This window comes from Zootoca vivipara, chromosome 6 (genome assembly GCF_963506605.1).
Source record: "Zootoca vivipara chromosome 6, rZooViv1.1, whole genome shotgun sequence".
NCBI classification, from domain to species: domain Eukaryota; kingdom Metazoa; phylum Chordata; class Lepidosauria; order Squamata; family Lacertidae; genus Zootoca; species Zootoca vivipara.
The window spans coordinates 73,599,923-73,621,773 of record NC_083281.1 but is presented as its reverse complement, the minus strand read 5'-3'; the positions used below and the strand labels follow the sequence as shown (position 1 = coordinate 73,621,773).

The 21,851-nt window shown below is 47.0% G+C and overlaps 1 protein-coding gene across 1 annotated transcript; it reads right to left on the bottom strand.

Moving 5' to 3' along the window:
* Positions 1–825: 825 nt before the first annotated feature.
* Positions 826–19,973, bottom strand: RNF207 (ring finger protein 207). Its single transcript, XM_035119779.2, has 16 exons — positions 19,783–19,973; positions 17,260–17,389; positions 16,278–16,422; positions 15,781–15,862; positions 14,181–14,256; positions 13,238–13,363; positions 12,989–13,035; positions 11,881–11,953; positions 11,159–11,227; positions 10,406–10,474; positions 9,490–9,611; positions 5,241–5,433; positions 3,121–3,306; positions 2,947–2,998; positions 1,665–1,782; positions 826–1,123 (listed from the first exon to the last, which is right to left on the bottom strand). The coding sequence occupies exons 1-16, from the start codon at positions 19,971–19,973 to the stop codon at positions 1,009–1,011; spliced, it is 1,794 nt and encodes a 597-aa protein (XP_034975670.2). The 3' UTR covers positions 826–1,008.
* Between the last annotated feature and the right edge of the window lie 1,878 nt (positions 19,974–21,851).

The following is a 21,851-nucleotide window of genomic DNA, read 5'->3' as shown; positions in this document are numbered from 1 at the left end:
GTCGGCCTTTCTGCTTGCTCCTGTAATATTCTTTTGTTTTCAGCAGGGGGTCCTCTGCGGCTGGGCTGAGAATCTGGCTTTCTGCTTTGGGCTCCGAGGCTCCTCGTTCCTCAAGGCCGCTGCACAAATCAGGCCTCAGATAGAAGAGAAAAAGAACAGTGGGTGGAAGGAATGCTCTCGGAAATCATAACAAGCCCTGGCTTTTCTATCACTAAATAAATGCCAAGCTGTTTTTAACCAAGTAAACTGCTGGAGGATGGGCCTATTGAAGGCCTAGTAGCTCTGACAGCTTAATGGAACCTCTTTGTTCTTGCACAGTCTACCAGTTTTGGGGAACCAGCTTGTAGAATTTGCAGAAGCATCTGGATGGATGTTACTGGGCATAAGATTCTGGACAAGGCAGCCTTTAGTCTGCCCTGCAAGGCTCTTAAGAACTTTAGAAGAGTTTGCTAGAGTCTAGACCAGGCTTCCTCAAACTCCAGGTGTTTTGAGACTACAATTCCCATCATCCCTGACCACTGGTCCTGCTAGCTAGGGATCATGGGAGTTGTAGGCCAAAAACATCTGGAGGGCTAGGTTTGAGACCAATGGCCCATCTAGTCCAACATTCTGTTCTCAGTCGCCAACCAGGTGCCCTAGTAGGAATCCTGCAAGCAGGATCCGAGTCTAAGAGCCCTCTCCCCTCCTGTGGCTTCTGGCAACTGGTATTCAGAAGCATTGCTGCCTCCAGCTGTGGAGGCAGAGCATGACCATCATGACTAGTAACCCTTGATAGCCCTCTCCTCCATGAATTTGTCTCTTTGACACTGAAGCATGAAACTGCTAGTGCTTCCCTTTTAAACCAGCCTCTTAGATCAAGTATTTTCCCTCCCAAGCAAACACTGATGGCTGACTGACCACGTCACTTAGTTAATCTGCATCCCCTGAGGAGTGGCCACTTGGAAAACAACAGATTCACCTTTTTGCTCCTACGGTATTGTGGCATCAACATAGAACCAAAATTCTATGCTACCTGAAATGGAGCAGATACCTGTGCTGGACGTCAGCAGCCTCTGGGCTCTCATCGTATATTTTCAGCAAGCTCTCTGGCTGGCCATTCCTCTCCTCCTTTGTGTCCTGTAACCTGAAGGGATATTTGGGCTGAGTTGGGGGGCTTTGGCATGGGGGAAGCTGACTCAAGAGATGTACCACAAATACCTACTGATTAAAGCCATACACCTTGATGCGGGGTTGGAGCAAAAGAGATTTCTGGAGGACAGAGGGTCTCTCCTCCCTCACAGAGTCACAATGCTTGATCATCCCTCTGCCAGACTACATATTCTTTCAGCTATGGGTGTTTTATGAAGCACAATGGGGATTTACAATGCAGGGGCCAAGTCATCTATTCCAACCACCCGCAATGCAGGTATCACAGCTCAAGCACCCTGGGCAGATGGCCAGCCAACCTCTGCTTTTAAAACTTCCAATGAAGGAGATTCCACCACCTGCCAAGGTTGTCTCTGTCACTGCTGAATGGCTTCCTAATGTTTAGTCAGAATCTCCTTGTCACTTGAATCTACTGGTTCTGATCCTCCCCTCTGGAGATAAGGCAGTGGAGGTTTTTGAAGGCAAACTTGTGCAGGATCTGGGAGCAGAGCAGTGGACCGGGCTCCCGGCTTCCTCACCTGGGCTCCAGCCGCTCCTTTACTTTGGCGATGGAGCGGACATAAGGGGCGATCTGCTTGGTGATGGTTGTCAGGTAGCTGTTTTCCTGCTTGAGCTGCAGCAGATCATGGAGCTGTGCTGCACGAGAAGGAAGTCTGGCGTTAAGTCAGTCAAGACCAAAGGATTGGCCCTTTCACACAATAAGCATAGGTGCACAGAATTGTAGAGTTGGAAGGAACTCCCAAGGGTGATGTAGCTCAGCCCCCTGCAGTGCAGGAATCTCAGCTAAAGAATCCCTGACAAGTGGCCATCCAACCTCCAATGAAGGAGAGTCCACCACCTTCTGGGGGAGTCCGTTCCATTGTCAAATGGCTCTTACTGTCAGTAAGCCCTTCCTGATGTCTATTGGCATCTCCTTTCTTTTCACTGGACTCCATTGGTTTGGGTCCTGTCCTCTGGGGCAGCAGAAAACAAGCTGGCTCCATCTTCCATGTGACAACCCTTCAGCTACTTGAAGATGGCTATCACATCTCCTCTCGCTCTCCTGGCTAAACATACCCAACTTTGTCAGCTGTTCCTCACAAGGTTTGGTTTCCAGACTTAATCGTCTTGGTTGCCCTCCTTTGCCCACCTTGCAGTTTGTCAATATGCTTCTTAAATTGTGAGGCCCAGAATTGGACACAGTATTCCAAGTGTGGGTTGACCAAGGCAGAATAGAGCAGTACTATGACTTCCCTTTATCTAGACCAGGCACCCCCAAACTTCAGCCCTCCAGGTGTTTTGGACTACAATTCCCATCTTCCCCGACCACTGGTCCTGTTAGCTAGGGATCATGGGAGTTGTAGGCCAAAACATCTGGAGGGCCGCAGTTTGGGGATGCCTGATCTAGACACTACTGTCAATGCGGCCTAGAATTGCATTAGCGCTTTTTTTTTTTTGCAGCTGCATCACACCATTGACTCAAGTTAAGCTAGTGGTTCTCAATACACAAATTCAAAACCTTATGCGACATGGCTACATTTCCAAATAAGAGGCATGGAGCCAATCTTTTCTGAAAAGCGTACTTGGCCTTCTTACATGGAAGTGATTTTCCTGTTCATAGATGTACAGAGAATAATCAATGGTTTGTATTTCAGAGAGGACCACTCTGCATGTGTACAATGGCACACCTTCCTATGTACAAGTCCTGCTGTGCTGAAACAGCAGGGTTAAATACTGCAGCCCTACCAAGTCAAAAAGTTTACCAGCTACCACTGATGGGGGTGGGTTGGGTGGCTTCAAAGAAGTTCATATTGTGCTCACCTTCATAAATCTCTTGCTCGTTTGCCACTCGCTGATAGGTTTCTTCCCAGGTCTGCAAAACACAAAGTCGGAGTTATCAGCACATGCTCCTCAAGCCGGGGGATTTTGTGCATGTGTGTGTACTGTGATTGCCTAGTTGCTGCAGGACTCTGCAGCCCGAAAAAGTCAGTGTACCTCTTCAAACACGCTCCGCATCATCTCCACAGAGGAATACTCTGATGCAATCTGCACGTCCACCTGCAGCGACTTCTGCAGGATCTCACTCATTATCTCCGTCTTGATGAGGGAATGGTGCTTGGTGAGGTCGCGGTGCAGCTCCTGCACCTGATCCTTCAAGTTCTGAATCTCTATTTGAAGGGCCTGCAGCAACACGGGGGGAAAAGGAAGCGAGTTTGAAAGGCTCCAGTTGACGAGGCGGAAGGATCAGCAATTGAATGCTGAAAACTTCCTTTTTGCCGAACTACGGGGGATTGATGACTTACTATTTATTATTATTATTTTTATTTGTAAAAAATATTTCTATACCACTATATCAGAAAAGGGATGCAGGTGGCGCTGTGTGGTCTAAACCACTGAGCCTCTTGGGCTTGCCAATCAGAAGGTCAGCGGTTCGAATCCCCACGACAGGGTGAGCTCCCGTTGTTCGGTCCCTAGCAGTTTGAAAGCACGTCAAAGTGCAAGTAGATAAATAGGTACCGCTACAGCGGGGAGGTAAACGGCGTTTCCGTGCACTGCTCTGGTTTCACCAGACGTGGCTTAGTCATGCTGGCCACATGACCCGGAAAAACCGTCTGCAGACAAACGTCGGCTCCCTCGGACAGTAAAGGAAGATGAGCCCTGCAACGCCAGAGTTGTTCGCGACTGGACTTAACTGTCAGGGATCCTTTACCTTTACCTTTTTTTATATCAGAAAAACATATATGAGTTGTTTGCAGCAATACTGAATCTGAAAGCAAACATTAAAAGCATAGAAAGCTAAATACAAACCAGCAATTGATATTTGTTCTTAGCTTTTTAATGCTTTAATGTTCATTTTCATTAATACCAGTGAAGAGCAGTATACAGATTTAATTAATAATTGCGGAAGAATGCATTCTTAAGTGCCTGCATAGGCTTGGCAGAACAGAAACATTTCCCACAGGCATTTAAAAGTTGGCACAGAAGGTTGGCTTCTGAATCTAGTGGCAAAATGTTCCACAGGATGGGGTTGATGGCTCTAAAGGCTCAGTTCCTTGTTATGGTCAAAGGAGCCTCGCCAACTTGAGGAATAACCAACAATACTCTTGCAGATGATCTCCATGATTAAGCTGGGGATATAAGGGTTCAGGCATTTCCTGAAGCACCCTGGACCTAAGTTGTTCAGGGCTTTGTTAATTAACACAAGGACTTTGAACCTGGCTCAGTAGTAGATGGGCAGGCAAGGCTGGTGCCCTATGTTCTCAGCCAGAAGCTGTGGCATGTGAAACAGAAGAGCAGTCAAGTACAACATCCCTGGAGTGGACATAAAAGGGGATGTCTGGACCAGCCAGTCAGAACTTCCTGTTTCTCCTAGGCTGGGATAGACTTCCTAGAGTTGGGCGTGACCTCACCTGCCCAGGTATCAAAAGAGCAGGACCGGTCAGCCATCTATCTCTCTGACCACATTCATCGAAGAAGCAACATCTGCTTCCAGCCAAGAAAGGACAAAGGGGCTGTCTCCTTACGGGATAGTTTCCAGTTGTATATTACTTTTGTAACTTCTGGGATCCATTTGTGAACAGAATGTGAATGAGTAAACTCTTTTTATACTTTTATAGAAGACTGTATCATGTCTATCTTTTTATGAGGGACTAAATGGGGAATTACCAAAAGGAAAATGTATTTTAGAGGCTTTAGCGAGCCTCAGCAACTGCAATCGCTGTGCAAGTTTAAAAAGGGGAATGTTACTCTGCTAAATTGTAGAACTTGTTAGCACAAGTTGGAAAGGATAAAATCAAAGAATATATCCTCTCCTGTATCCCTGTATCTGCAGCAGCTGGGAGCTTCCTTAACCAGACCCAAAGGCAGCCCCACATAGAGCACATTGCAGTAATCCCGCCTCAAGGTCACCAAAGCATGACTACAGTGGTCAGGCTATAATGCTCCTGTCTTCTTATTTTGCATTCATTGGCTGGGTCTGCCGGTTCATCTTGGCCTGCTCTGTTGCAAGGCTGAGCAGCATCCGCAGTAGCGGTGCCTGCTTGCTCCCATGGATGCCCAGGACCACCACCAGGGACAGAGCGAGAGCAGCCTCTCCCTTGCCCTGCCATCCTTACCCGATACATGTTCTCGTAGTTGCGGCAATGCTCGGTGAAGGGTGTCTCTCCGCCTTCAGCCAGGAGCACCTTGGTGCTTATGTACCGGTGCATGGTGGGCTTCCGGACCAGGGAGCCTGCCAGGGACATCTTTTCACAGGTAGAGGGGCAGCCAGACACAAGGAGGGTCTTGGAGCAGGGACCTCCGGACATCCTGGAGGAAGAAGAGGGAGCCAGATGAAGAGAGGAGGAGTCCCTAAGCAAGAGGCTCCAGAAGGTCGGCTTTGGAACTCCGCATCCATGATCAGGTGTGTTGCTTAAGGGGGAACAAAGTGTGTTTGGAGATGTGCCAAGGCTGCTTCTGCAGCAGGTGTGTGTTGTAAGGCCATAAGAAGAGCCCTTTTGGACCAGGCCGATGGCCCATCTGGTCCAGCATCCTGTTCTCATAGCGGCCAACCAGATGCTTGTAAGAAACCAGCAAGCAGGACCCAAGCACAAGAGCACTTTCAGATCTTGTGGCTTCCAGCAACAGGTATTCAGAAGCATCGCTGCCTCTGACCATGGAGGCAGAGCATAGCCATCATGGCTAGTAGCTATCGGTAGCCCTCTCTGCTCCATGAATTTGTCTAATCCTCTCTTACAGCCATCCAAGTTGGTGGCCATCACAGCTCTGCGCTGTGAATTAGGACTTTCTTTTATCTGTCCTGCATCTTCTAACATTCAGAACATTCAGCTTAATTGGGGTGTCCACAAGTTCCTAGGGTTATAAGAGAGGGAGGGAAACTTTCCTCCATTCACTTCCTCCAGGCCACGCATTATTTTATAAGCTTTGATTATGTCGCCTCTTGTGGGATGGATGGTGTGCACACATGTCAGTTTTGGGCAGTAGCCACACGACGTCATCGTCAAAATCCCAGCCCAAATCCCACCACCACCACCAGTTAATCCAGAGTTATTTTTTTCCAAGGAAAATCTGATGGGAGTTAAAAACAAAAGGAAGCTCTTGCCGATGAGCAAGGCTGGTTCCAGGCCGGGGTTTCATATAGCAAACCAGCCAGGCAGATACCACAAGCGGGTCACTGGCAAACAGTAATTTTTCCAAGAAAATGTAAATCTGGGTTAAATGGGTAGAGTCAAACTGGTTTTTTGATGCCAACAGTGTTTTGACACTTGGGAAAGTGTGCATGCATCCCATAATAGAAGCAACACCCTTTGTGGTATCTCAGCAGCCCCTTTGCAATATCGCAGTATTGGATTTGAAATTGTTTCTATATATGTTACTGTGCTGACCTTTTTTTCCTTAAGACATGCAGTGATTTTAAAGCTGTTTTTAAATATGCAGTGTATTTCGTGTATGTTTTTATCGGCTTTGATACGCTACACACAGAGCAATCTATAAATGAAATTAATCATCACACACATACTTGACACACACACACACACACACACACACACACACACACACACACACCTGGAAGCATCACAAGTCAAAGACTGGTCCATCTACACCAGTAAAGGATTATCTGCCAATTAATTGTGATGTAACAGACCCTCCACCCACGACCAAATTAAAAAGAGCCCGGCTGCAGCCTGAGAGTCCTTCCCACTGACTCATCCTACAGCCAAGACAGATGCTCAGATCACCACTTACAGATCAGAAGGTTCATCCAGACCGGCAGATGGGGACTCCCTGCAGATTCCGCTCGGCCTTTTGCCTCAGCCGGGCACTTGGCACTCCCAGTCCAATGCTCTCAGCCTCAGTTTCCCTTTGGAGGGAAAGGGGATCCTGAAGACCCCCGGCCCAACCCATCACTTTGCCCCCAGTGCTTTGGGAGAGGGCCGTCCCTGCCTGCACAGCAATCAGCTGCACCAGAACAGAGGGGCCTGTGATGTCAATGGTCCTAAATATATCCAGTGCCAGGGAAATGTGCTTTGCAGAGTTCTTTGAAATTCTGATAAAAATAGGGACAGGCAAACTGCTAGCCAGGCAGGCTGGGGTGTGTGCGCAAGGATCCACTGGGTTTGCCATCTGCTTCTCAAGTAGGTCAGGGCATGAAGGTGATCAGGCAGACTACGGCAACAGGCGCGCTAGCTGAGCACCAAAAGCAAGACGCATCGGGGTGTTGCTATTTTCTGGGGGTCTTGGCCATTCCACACCCAAGTACTGTAGTTGTAATAGGATGTTTTGATACCTGGGGGAGGCTCCTCAGCTGACCCCACTTACCCCATTCTGGAATCAGTGGTTGGGTATGTTGCAGATAAGAACTTAAAAAAAAGCCCTGCTGGATGAGGCCCATGGCCCATCTAGTCCAGCATCCTGTTCTCACAGTGGCCAATCAGATGCCTATGGGAAACCAGCAAGCAGGATCCGAACACAAGAGCAGTGCTCTCCCCTCCTGGGGCTTCCTGCTACTTTTGTTCAGGGCAGAGCCAACCTGGCCATTTTGCCAAATCCTCTTGTAAAGGTACACAAGTTGGTGGCCATCACTGCCTCCAGCTGGGTTTCCAAAGTTCTTATCACTCAGGTAGACTGTTCCTGCATGGAGGCTGCGGTATGGTGCAAACAAATGGCTGTGGCTGTCACACCAGTCTCCCATTTTCCCCCTTCTCAACTAGGTAAAGGTAAAGAGACCCCTGACCATTATGTCCAGTCGTGACCGACTCTGGGTTTGCACGCTCATCTCACATTATTGGCCGAGGGAGCCGGCATATAGCTTCCAGGTCATGTGGCCAGCATGACAAAGCTGCTTCTGGCGAACCAGAGCAGCACATGGAAACGCCGTTTACCTTCCCGCTGTAGCGGTTCCTATTTATCTACTAGCATTTTGACGTGCTTTCAAACTGCTAGGTTGGCAGGAGCTGGGACCAAGCAACGGGAGCTCACCCCGTCACAGGGATTCGAACCACCGACCTTCTGATCAGCAAGCCCTAGGCTCAGTGGTTTAACCACAGCGCTACCTGGGTCCCAACAAGCAGCCCTCAAATACTTGTTTGCACAGCAAGGATCAGGACTCCAGATGCATGAACACGCCAGGATGGAGGCCACTTATTTGTCTTCACTTATGTTAACTGACCAAAAAGTTTTCTTTCTTTTCTTAAGCTGACACAGGTGTAACTGTTTAAGTCTCTTGCAGCAGAAACAAGGCTGCAGTGAAGCTAACATGCTTATGGACTCTCTTCAGTGAAAGCCACAATAAATGTATTAGCTTATCCCCACCCACCCTCCGCCTAAGAATATTCTTACCAAAATGTTTGATTTTTCGGTGCAGCTGGTTGCAGAAAAGCTACTCCAACATTCAGCAACATTTGGAGATGCAATGTGTGTGTAAGGCAAGCAAAGGAAATCATTTGCCAGAACAGAAAGGATTATTTTCAAGCAAGTATTCACTAGATGGGCAAATACATCCGTTTCAGTTTCTCTTAGTTTTTCATCTTTCCAATCTTTTGGTTTTCTACATTTCCACATCAGTTTACTTAAAAAAAAAAAAGTCCTCAAAAAAAAATCAACAGCACTTTGGTGCAAATTTCTCCTTATATGCGCATGCTTCTCTGCAATGTTTGCAGAGCAGTTTCCCCTAATATAATGCATTTTCGCATGTTATTTTTACAAATATGTGCATTTTAATGCATACTTTTAATGCCTGCTGGAGAATGGCAAAATTCAAAGGAGGGCAAATTTTGAAGGTTGGCCTCTTTCATATATCATTTCACAAAGCGAAAAGTCAGTAGGTAAATTCGCATCTAAATGCAAACAGAATCAAATTTTTGCCCCATCCCTGGAGCCTCTTTGCTACAATTGCTCAGGCTAGCTTCCTTGCTCCACATCTCAAAGAAACAGAAACGGTGTTCTTCGTTTTCCTATGTTCGATCGGGTGCCAGCTGCACTGGGATTCTCTGACGCAACAACACCCCCCCCCCAACCAGCCAGCTTGGCTTCCTGGAACTGGCACTGCCAGCCCATCTGGTCTGCTCGCTAATCAGGACAGCTGTTTTTGTCTCCAAGGGCATCTGGTGCCCAGCTCAAAGGCAGGCAAGAGAAGTTTGGGCTTCAAAATGTCTCCAACCAACCCACCTTTGTTTAAAAATACTTTACTGCGTTTCCCTCCTCACAGATCCCCCCCCTTCCCCAACGTGGTGTCCTCCAGGAGTTTTGGACTACAACTCCCATCAGCCATTGCCTGTGTTTGTTGGCAGTGGATGATGGGACTCGTAGTCCAAAACATCTGGGGGAAGGTTGCCACAGATGAAGCAGGACTCGGGAGCAGCTTACATGTTACTGTTGCTCATCCCAGGTCCGATGCCCGCTCCATTCACCACTACGGAGCGACGGGGCGCTAGAAGCAGCAAGGGCTCCAGGCAGTGGGCAAACTCAGCTCTGTATTCCGTGTTGATCTGGAAGGGAAACCAATTAAGACAAGTTGTCACTCTGAAAGCACCCAGAGTTGCAAGCCCTTCTCCTGCACGTAGGGATATACGAGGACTCTCTGGACAGGACTACGTCTCATGGTAAACACGAGGCCACCATAGTCCATGCTCTGGCAACTTCCAGATTGGATTACTGCAATAGACTCTACTTGGGGCTGCCCTTGAAGGCGACTCGGAAACTTCAAGTGGTCCAAAATGACAGTGGTCGTATTACTGGCCGAGGTTCTGTTTGGATCTCAATATAACCCCCGTTTAAAAAACAACTGCACTGCTTGGTGGTTGGTTGCCAGGCCCAATTCAAGGTGCTCACGTTGGTATTTAAAGCTAAATGACTCAGAAATATCTCTGATCTCAAATATCCTTCCTTGCAATCCTTCTATAGTCTGCATTTGGCAGAGGGGCCCTTTTGATAGTTATTTTGCCCTCAGAGGCTTGTGGAAAGGGGGTGCAATCCAGGAGAGGGTCTTGTCTGTGAAGACACACCTATGGTGTGTAGGCAGCCTCATCTTTATCTCCCGCAAAACTCTGGGACGCCTCAGGTACAGAACCTGGAGTTAAACACCCAAATTTGGCTTTACAGGCATGTTGCTAGACCTCATGGTGCAGGCGATATCTGGCTTGCCGGATGATCTTCTCATGAAGAACTGATAGATGAAACAGGCATGACCCCAGAGGGAAAGGTGGGTGAACATTTGCTCAAATGGTCTCTGGGTGCCTGGAGTTGCTAGGTTGGCTCAGCAAGGAAGAGCAGAAACTTCTACCTTGCTCGTCTGGGAGGGCCTCAGTCGATGGGGCAGCTTGACGATTTTTTGCAGCCTCTCCATCAGTTGCTGAAACCAGAATTGTGGATTATTTGGTCAGTTCTATGAAATGCTGCCCTTCGTTGACAAAGCAGCCCTCACCCTGTGGCTGTTCCTGGTCAAGAACAAGAACCACCTGGCCATCTGTCAGGGATTCTTTCACTGTGATTCTTGCATTGAAGGAGGTTGGACTAGATGACACTTGGGACCCCTTCCAACTCTGCAATTCTATGATCTCCTTAATTATTTCGTTCTTTGTAACCCCTCTCAAATCACCAGAGTCCTTGGCATAACCCCTGAGCCCCCAAACTCTGCTGTTGCTATGTCTACATAGCTGAATTAAATGCACCTTATTCTCCCCCATAGCTGTCACATTCTCCCTTTTTTAAAAAGGGAAATTCCCTTATGCTGAACAGGCTTCCTCGCGAGAAAAGGGAAAACTTGACAGCTACTTTCTCCCCTGATCCCCAAGCTGCCATTTCCTTCCTTGTCTTCCCAGTGTCAAAGTTTAGTTTGTAAACTCCTTGGGGCAGGGCCCTATCCTCTTTTTCTTGATGGAAGTACAAAGATTCATAACCATCAGGTGCTTCTGAGCAGCTGCAGAGTGCTTTTCTTGCCCTGGAAACTCACAAGAAGGGCTTTGCGCCTCATCTGAGTACCCACAGAAGCAGCTGTGATAAGGGTGTGGTATTTGAATTTGGGGTGCTGACTTACATAGCCCAAATCAAGGAATTCAGCCTTGTTTGCAGAGCTGAGGAATGCAGAGCACGTCACCAGGTGGACCTGAAGAGGAGAGGAAAAGAAACATGACATCTGAGCAGACTATGAGTACTTGGAGCAGAGGCACTGAGGGGGCCTCTGAGCATGTGCCAAGGGCATTTCTCTCACCACTGAATAGGCTATATATGCCTCCTCCCCTCTGGGGTGGGGAGACAGGGCTCTCTCACCTTAGACTGCTCGTCCTCCATAAAGACCTAAACCTCACTCAATTTCGGAGTCAGTCCAACAAAGACCACAATTCTACGTTTTATCTCGTGAGACTTCTAAGTACCCCCAAACTCTGGCAAAACTTGACTTACATAATTTTAGGAAACGAGGTTGAAGGTACCTTACCTGACCTTGAAGCTTAGGGTGCACTCTAAATTTAAACAATGCAATGCAAATATAGAAAGTGGGATTCTCGTCTTCTCCTCTGCCATTCAGATTGGGTGTATTTTTCTTTGTTTACTTAAATTTGCACCCTCCCCACCTCGAGCTCAAGGAAGCCCCCACCGTTTCATCCTCACAAGCACCCTGTGAGGTAAGCAGGGCTGAGATATGGTGACTGTGCCTGTTGTATTCTTGCCTGCCACATTACTGTTAAGGTGCAGAGAGCCTTCCTTATTTTTTGAGGGGGGGGGGGAGGAATGGCCACCCTCCCGACTCAGGTGATTTACCTGTAGGGTGGGCAGCAAAGATGCCAGGTGTGCCAGCTGCTCCTTGAAGGCTTTTTCCTTTTCTTCATACTGGCTGGAAATGACAAAATAATAATAATAATAATAATAATAATAATAATAATAATAATAATAATAATAATCCTATTATAAGGCTGCTTATGCACAAAATGAGAGTGTTCCACAGTTAGAGAGGTGGGAATGAACCTGAAATGTGCTAGCCGATGATATTTAAAATGCACCTGAGGCAGGCAGAGAAACTTCAATTCCTCTTAATACTTGCCCATAAAAACAAGGTTAGAGACTAGGGGGGTGGCAGCACTTTCCAGGAAATCTCTTCAGAAGAACGTAAGGTAAGCTTGCTGGATCAGGCCAATGGCCCATCTAATCCAGCATCCTCTTCTCGCAGTGGCCAATTATTGGAAGCCTGCAAGCAGGACCAGAGAACTCCAGTTGTTGCTCCTTATTATCTGGTATTCAGAGGTAGACTGTCCCTGGGCATGGAGGTTCTGCTGTGACAAAAGGTAAAGGTACCAGTCGTGGACAGCTCTGGGGTTGCAGTGCTCATCTCGCTCTATAGGCTGAGGGAGCCGGCGTTTGTCCGCAGACAGCTTCCGGGTCATGTGGCCAGCATGACCAAGCCGCTTCTGGCGAACCAGAGCAGCGCACAGAAATGCCGTTTACCTTCCTGCTGTAGTGGTACCTATTTATCTACTTGCACTTTGATGTGCTTTCGGACTGCTAGGTGGGCAGGAGCAGGGACCAAACAACAGGAGCTCACCCCGTCGTAGGGATTTGAACCGCCGACCTTCTGATCAGCAAGCCACAGGGTTCTGTGGTTTAGACCACAGTCAAGTCTAGCATCCTGTTCTCATATAGGTCAACCTCCTGTGGGAGGGAGTTCCAAAGTTTAGCTATGTGCTGCATGAAGAAGTCCTTTCTTTTTATCTGTCCTGAAGAAATCCTTCACAACACATGAGCAAGGTCTTTGTGGGTTGTCATTACACTAAAGTTTTGTTTGGATAAGCCCCGAGACACGCCTGCATATTTTTTGCCAACGGGGGGAAAAATCAGACAGGACGTGTAGCAAGGAGCACGGGGACACTTTTACCTCTGAACGACTTTCAGAAGCATCTTCTTCCGCTCTGCCAATTTCTCCTGCGGAAGAGAGAGAGAGAGAGAGAGAGAGAGAGAGAGAGAGAGAGAGAGAGAGAGAGAGATGGACTGTTCCTCCTAGGCAGCCTCCCCCCACCCCACCACAACTGGGCTTCCAGGGGATAGGTTGCTGCCTCAGAGAGCGCCCCCTGCAGGCAGACTCAAGCACCAAGGCTGCAAGCGACCCTTCCCTGCCGCAATTCACCTGCATGCTGCTGAAGAGCGAGTTGATAGAGGTCTCCTCCTCGTCCGCACTGTTGCGGACCTCCTCGATCATGGCTTTGAGGAGCACTATTGCCTCCCTGGTGGATGTCTGGAGCTCTTTCACAGCCTGAGTCGCAGGACAGAAAAGGCGAGTGTTGAAAACCGCAGGCGTTATAAACAGGAGAGAGCAGACCCCATGGAAAGGGTAAGAATCATAGAATTTCAGCATCGGAAAAGACTTCAAGGATCATCTAGTCCAACCCCCTACAATGCAGGAATCACAGCTCAAGAATCCCTGACAATAGCCGCTCAACCTCTGCTTAAATATCTCTAATGAAGGAGAGTCCACCACCTTCTGATGGTCAAATGGCTCTTCCTGTCAGAATGTCTTGTCAATTGAATCCATTGGTTTGGGTCGTACCAGCCGCCGTTGACCCAAGCTAGCACAGAGGGTGGGAGTTGTAGTCCAAAACATCTGGGGGCATCGGTTTGGCAAAGGCTGATTCTACCCCCCTTTCCCCCCCCAAACAATTTATATCAAAGGTTCCTAGATGTACATTCTGTTATTCAGAGCTCCTTCACCCAAATCTCATCCTGGAGCCCATTCACAAAACAGATGCCTTAAGTGTCCTGGCCAGGAAAACCATTCACACAACTGTATCCGTTCCCAAAGCCACAGCCCAATGTAGTGCCTTCCAGAAGCGATGGACCACGATTCCCATCAGTCCCAGCCAGCACAGTGGGGTTGATGGGAGTTGTAATCTAAATCATCAGGTGAAGGTTGTCATCGCCAATTGGCTCAAAAATCAGGGAGGTTGGGCCTGCTCCAACATGATCTAGGAATAGCTTTGACCAGATGTTTCTGCCTAGGTTGTGTCAAGATAAAGCGTCTCCCGGCCACAGCCCTGCCCCCCCAGTGAAACCTCCTGAATTTTTATACCCACCATCACAGCCTGGTCTAGCTTCTCACAGCCCTGCATATACGCAGTCTCAATATCAATGCAGTGCGCTCGACTCTCCCTGGAGGAGGAAAGACCAGAGGAGGAGGTATCAGAGTGGAAGCGCTATTGGTCAGCCGTGGAGTACAGTATCTTATTTTGCATGCAGAAAGCCCCGGGTTCAATCCCCAGCTCCAGGCAGGTCTGGATATATCCCCAGTCTGTATTCTTGGACACCTGCTACCAGTCAACCAGTCGACAACACTGAGCTAAATGGACCAAAATTCTGACTTGCTATATAAGGAAGCTTCTGAAGAAGTGTGCATGCACACGAAAGCTCATACCAAAATAAAAACTTAGTTGGTCTTTAAGGTGCTACTGGAGGAATTTTTCTGATATCAAGGAATATTAAGTCTTTGTCATCCACAACATGACCGCTTTCTTTCTTTGAAAAAGAGGGTATCCTGTGGCAAGGAGTTCCACTGGCTCATTATGCACGTTATATAAATGTGCATCCTTTGCAGATGTGTGTGTCATCCTTTGCAATGCATCCTTTGCAGATGTGTGTGTCAAACCCATCAGGGTGCAGTGGGCAACTCTTAAGCTCCCATCTTTGGATTTTTTTTATAAAAAAATTCATAATATTCATTTATCAATTCCATTATCTGAGTTGGTTTTTTTCTGAAATACTCCCCCCCCCTTTTTTTTACTTTGCCCAACCCAACAACATTAAGCGTGGTTGCAGATGACCTGTTAATTGTGCATTCATCCTGATATGTTTGCAGGGAGGTTCCATGATCTTGTATCAAAGGAAGTTCTTATCCCACCCTTCCCATTTTCCTATTGCTTACTGGAAAAAAATCACAGTCTCTTGGGGAAGTGGGTTGCTTACACAAGTGCTCCTAATCAACTGTACCTGAGCAGCCAGAATTTGCAAGTACAGTATGTGAATGAACCATACACCCCAGAAAGTAGCAACAAAAGTCTGGAGGCAGCCTTAAGAAGGTAGTGGTGCCTTGCTAGACGAATTTAATTCGTTCCACGGGTCTTTTCTTATAACGAAAAATTCGTCTAGCGAATTCCATAGGAATGCATTGAATTTCTTTTGAATTTTTTTTGCCCATAGGAACGCATTAATTGAATTTCAATGCATTCCTATGGGAAACCGTGATTCGCTAGACGAATTTTTCGTAAAACGAATGTATTTCCTGGATTTCCCATGCTCTCAAGCTATTGCACTGTTTTGCATCCTCTGATGCCTGGAATGCCCTCCTAGATCCTGGATGTGGTGCCATTTCCCTCTTTTCTCTTCTTCAACCCCCCCCCCCAGCCCCGGTCTATGAAGTCTTCAACTTCTCCCCAGATGCACTGAAATTTAAATCTGCATAAGAGCATATTTTGTCATTTACTGTTTTGTCCTTTCTCTGTTCTCTCCCTGCTATCGGTCTTTAGACCAAACTTTGGCAGCCTGGCTTAGCCTGATGGGAATTGCAGTTCAAAATATCTGGAGAACCCCTCTAGATGCTAAGCTCCACCTCAGAGCAGGGACCTCTCTTCCATGCCCATTGATAGCTCGTGATGTAGATATGAAATAACAGCAACTCACACGGGCATGTCCCGAAAGCAGTTGATGCAGAGCATGGACTTTTTCTCTGTTGAGAACATGATGTAGAGTTCCTCGTGAAGTGCTGTAAGAGACACAGGTGTCACTTTTAAGCTTGAAATAAAAAAAAGAAAAGAAATTAGACAAAAAAGAAAAAAACCTCCAATGAAGAAGAGTCCTCCACCTCCTGAGGGAGCCCATTCTACTATCAAACAGCTCTATAGAAAAGTTCTTAATGTTTATTCAGAATCGCCTTCCCTGTAATTTGAATCAATTTGTTCAGGTCCTTCCCCTCTGAAGCAGCAGCAGAAAACAAGCTTGCTCCATCTTCCATCATGTAATGGACCTTAGATATTTGGAGGGGGGGAAAACTACCCTATCCCCTCTCAGTCTTCTCTTCTCTTGGCTAAGCAAACCCAACTTCCTCAATCGTTTCTCCTAAGGTTTGGTTTACAGAGAGTTAAGGAAGGCACAGCCGCCCATATGGGAAAGATACTTACAGCATTTCTTGTGGATGTCTTTGATACGCTTGGTCAGTGAGACGATCTCATGGCGGGAGAACATTCTGGCTTTGTGGGTCTCCTCGCGGCACTTGGAGCAGAGAGGCTGGTGGCAGGTATTGCAAAAATACATGGCGTCCAAGTCCTGGAGGGAGTGGGGGGGGTTAGAGGGCAAAGCTCTGGTTGGCATGCCTGGACCCCCACCACACACTGGCAGTACATTTTATTCAGTGGCAACAGTGGGTGCCCCAGGATGAGCCCCACAGTCTTAGATGCAGAAGCAATTTTTAAAACAGCTGTTTGACAGTTTTTGACTGCTTTTCGTGAAAGGGCTGGAGAAATTCCATTTGAGCCTAACTAACTTTTGGACCAAAACAAGATATCTCCTTTGAAATTCCAACTTCTCTGAATTTTGCAATGCAGTTGTCCAGCCAAGAAGTGAGTACAGAAATACCTGGACTAGGGGAAAGTGCGCATTAAAACATACCCTCCAAGATGCCACAGAGGAAAATCAGGGTGTGTGTCTTTTGGGGCCACGCTCTCATGGAAGCCAAAATGGGGCATCCCAGGATCCAGTCAGAAGCCAGGATGGCTTCTGTAATTCCAGGGATGTCCTGCTTAGTAGGACAGTTGAGGAGTATGTTAAAAATGCATATATTAAGTGAGGTTAACAGGAAAAAATGCATTATATTTGGGAGACTGGGTTTGCAAAAAATGTGTATAGTACTGTATGCAGAATTGCTTACAGGCAGGTGTAGCATTAGAAGAAATGCACACTAAAAAACTGATGAATTTTCAGGATTTTTTCCTTTTTTAAAAAAATTGCACACTGATATGGAAATGTGGAGGACTAAACAAAGACTGGACAAAACTAGAAATGGAAAGCAAATGAAACGGGCAGATTTGAACACTCCTAGTTCTGGCTGAATCCCACACACTGGTTTTGAACTTCAAAAAGCCTTCTTTGCTGCCCTCTGCTTACCTGCTTTGTACTCTGCATGTCACAATTTGCACACTGGACTTCTTCCTCACAATCCCCAGAGCTGTCCACCAGGAACTTCAGGAGTCGGTCTTCTGGAGGGAGGCCATTCCCCTTGACAATGGACTGGTGGCTGCAGAAGGAAGACACAGGGAGAAAGAGGAAGCCCTGGGAAAGACGATGTCAAAGTAATATAGGAAGACTCATGCAAGGATGTTGAGATATGGTGCTTTATTGTACTGGGCACTTTCCACAGAATCACAGAACTGTATAGTTGGAAGGGATTCCAAGGAATACCAACTCACCGCAATGCAGGAATCACAGCTAAAAAGTTAATGACAGAATATTGCTGCATTTGTGGTGGATTTATTCTGCTCTGCGATGCTTCCCAGTGCTACCGCATTACTGCCACCCAAATAAGCAAAACCCCAGAATATTTGTTGTATTTAACATTATAGGGCTTTAGCAGGAAATTATTGGTTATGCACCGGTTGGAAATGAAGCAGTGTGACTGTCCCAAAGACGGTGCAGGTACTGATCACGTAGGACTGCTTCAAATGCATCCTGAGAGTAACTCGTCACAAATGCACGAGAAGAAGGGACCTTCGGATAAGCCCTCAGAGCTAAGTGGGTGGAAATAATCCCCATGGAACACAATGAAAGTTGCATCTCAGAAAACAGGTACAAGATCAATTTCCTTATGGACAGGAAAACCAGGTGTGTAAATGAATAAGCTTTAACTAATTAAAAAAAACATTTCAGGTAGCAGATTTTATTTTTATTTATTTCATAACATGTATATATGGCTTGATTGTTTCAAAAACCCGTCGGAGTGTTTTACAAAAAGATGATGGGTGGGTTGCATTTCTCTCCCCCACCTGTTGCTCGCCTTTGCCTGATTTGGCCAAGGCGCTCTCTCTCTCTCCCTCTCTCCTTCCTGCTGCCGAATTGCATTCCACTGGAGCTAAAAGGGGAGACATTCAGCTCAGCAGCTGTTCGCACCTGAAGCTCATTGTGTGGTGGGAGGCTTCATGTTTCAGAGGCGAGAGAGGTGCAGATTTGCACCCTGGTTTCCAGTGGGAGGGGGAAACAGACAAACTGACACTGCTCATCCCAAAGGTGGGGAAACGGGGCTCTTCCTAATGTTGAAGGGGACTCTAATAACCCCCTCCTATTTCCCAGTTTCTGTCCCTGGCGGGTTAATCACAAAGCCTCGGATTCCTTTGGCAGCTACGGTCAAATCTGATATGGGTGTCTTACAACTGGAGACAAAGGCCAGGCATTGGCGTGGTCACGGCTTCCCTTTTTAGGAAGTCGATGCCTCATTCCTCTTCCGCTAATTCCCAAACTCTATTCCTGGCTCACACTAGCGAGAGATTTACTAGGGCCCCTCCACAAGATACGTTTATTCAGCCCATGTTCTGGTTTGCTTGTGCAGAGTTGGCATGGAGGTTAGATGGCATTTATTGAACACCCGTTCTGATTTATTTGCCGGGAGATGACACGGGGAACATTTGTCCGGCATGCATTTGCTTGTGGCGTATTCGTACATTCCCCCACCCCCCAGATCATTTGTTCATCCCACACTTTTCAGTGCATCTCCTGTTGCTTTCCAAACCACAATGAAGTTTGATGCTTTTTTAAAAGGTGATTTGTTGCCCCAGGGTTACAAAACCCTAAAGTTCTAGCATAATAATGGCAGTTTGCATGTGTCGCGGTTTCGCCCTTGTAGAACTCAACAAAGAGGAGGATAGGGACAAAAGGTGCAATGAGCTGGCTCAACTTCTTCCTGTCTTTGGCTATTGCGCCACCTACTGTTGGACTCCTTGCTTTCTGCCCTATCAGTCCCAGTGAGCATTCAGCATGACAGTACCAATGTCACTACATAACATAATACCTATGCAACATAAACACCCAGGGAATTGTAGAAATGCAATTGCAATAATAAGAAATGTGTAATAAAGCAGATTTTCACAACAGCATAAAACGAGAGAATTAGCAGCAGGTTTCTAAAATACAGACAACACAGAGCAGAGGTGCAACAGCCGGCTTGCTCACTAGGTCTCTCCTTGGCAAGCAAGGAGGAGGAGAGCAGCTGATGATGACAGGAGTGAGGAGGAGGCAGACACACAAATGGGGGGGGGTGCTCCAGAGTTCCCAGGGGCTTTACAAAACCTGCAGTCTGTGCCCATCTTGCATGTCCCTCCCAAAGATGCCCATATCCTGCTGCTTGGATGGATTTCTGTAGTATCCGGATGGAAACTGGTTGGAAGGAGGCAAGGTCAGAGCAAGGAATCATGCAGAGATGCAGTGGGCAGCCTCCCCTGTGGATAGAACCTTTGGGCTCACAGCACACCAACCTTTACTTATTTAATGCATTTCTCAAATTGCTACATGCATTTCTTGCAGCAAACAAAGGGCTCCAAACGGCCACCAGGCTAGTGCAGAAGTACAATAACCCATCGGTTAAAAGGCCATCGCCCCAACATCTCTGGATCGTAGGGGAGCAAGATGGTCCTTCCTTACCCACAAAGAGGACACGTCAGGCGGCTCTCGATGGCGCGGCCCCGCAGGCAGCTGGCGCAGAAGTTGTGGTAGCAGTCAAGGAGGCAGGGGTGTTCGTACTGCTCGTGGCAGAGGAAGCACACCAGCGGGTGGCAGTTGGCATTGTCCAGGTCGCAGAGGTTCTCCAAGGGGGAGAAAATCCCACCAGACATCTGGAAGGGTAGTGGCGAGAGAGGAGTTACTGGAGATGCTAGAGGGGTAACTGGCCACAGAACAAGAAGCGGCCCTCTTGAATTGCACAGGCAAAAGTCCTGTGGAAGCAGAAAGGCGAAGAGCTCTGTGTGAGCTCAAAGCCTACACAACCCTTCTGCGAATTAACCATTGGCCTGCCAAGGTTATTACAGAATCTCCCGAATATCTGAATGAATTTAGTCTAACCCCCTGCAATGCAGGAATCACAGCTAAAGAAACCTTGACAGATGGCCACACACCTCTGCTTTAAAATTTCCAGCGCAGGGGAGTCCGCCGCCTTCTGAAGTAGTCTGTCCCACGGTTAAACAGCTATTACCAGCAGAAAATCCTTCCTAATGTTTACTTGGGATCTCCTTTCTTGTAAGTTGAATCCATTGGTCCAGGTCTTACCCGCTGGAGCAATCGATAGCCAAAGTGAGTTTTATTTCTGAATGGGATGCCCATTCATAAACCCCTCTGCTTTTAGGGTGCGTGAGTTTAACAATTGCATGCCCTCAGAGGAGCCCACCCTCAGTGATTGTGCCGGAATCATTGATTTGGGTATTCACCCAGGTTCAAAAGAAGCAATCCCAGAGCAGTGGCTCATGCAGAGATGCGGCAGGTAGCATCCTGTGCTGCTAGGGTGCTTTGGGCTCAGAGGTGCCTTTAACGATTTCATTTTTTTCTCACAGCACATTGTGTGTTCTCTTGCAGCACACCACTGTCTATTGACACTGAACTATTAAAATATTGTATTCTCTAAGACCAGTAGGGACTGTGTGTATTTATAGCAAGTTACGCACACATATATAAGGATCACAAGTGTGTGTAAAGGCTAAAATCAGTGACTTTCTATTGCTTGCTTCTGGCTAGAGGAAACGAGGTAGCAATTGAGACATATTTCCACTCTAGTAATCAAAGAGTGATTTAAAAGAAAAAACTATTTACGCACATTGCTATCCCGCACCAAACAGAATCCAAAGTCCTTCCAGCTTTCCTATTTTTGATCGCCGAAAACTTTCAAAGGTTGAGGAACCAGAAATCATATTTTAATTTCTGAAGAAAATAAACTGAAAGGTGTTTGCGGCTTTGGTATACAGTACAGTACTTTGGAAAGTTCATCTTTAGGTTGCAATTTGGCTCTACAGTGACCTCTGCTGGCAGAACCCAGAAATACAGTGGAATTGATACCAGCATGCCTGGTTGAAGATGTCATATTCATGCATCTCAATATTTTCTCCTCCACAGGGACAGAGAACAAAAGTGTGCAAACAATGTTTGAAATTTTTGTTTCTGTCCAGTTGCAAGTACACATGTTTGAGGAGCCAGGGTGTGCTGTGGCTTCCATGTATAAATAGAGGCAGTATTGACACTTGTGTGCAGTTTTCACACATTACAGTACATACGTGTTCATCCCCCCCCCGCTACCACCCATGTAAGGAAAACACAACCATGATCTGCTTTGTCTTAAGCTTTGCAATTAATATGGATTAATGGGCCGCGAAGACCAGTGAAGGACGAATGGACAGCGAAAGGGTAATATTTCAAGAGTGGATGCTAATCCCTTTGTTTCATTCTGAAGCAGCTGTTTTTTTGGGAAAGTCTTGAGGGCTTTATGAATAGTGATTCATCATGTTCTGGATGCATGCTATTAAGCAAATTGAAAATACCAGAGCGCTTCCTTTCCTACTAGGTCAGTTGTTCCCCAACTGCGTGGCAGAATGGCAACTTCACACTGAGGAATAAATAGATCTAAAGGAAATACTATCAGCCATTGAGCCTGTATGAGTCCTTCCTATTTAGAATTTTTTTAAGTTTGGAGAATTCCATCCAGGAATTTAGCCATGCACCAAAATTAA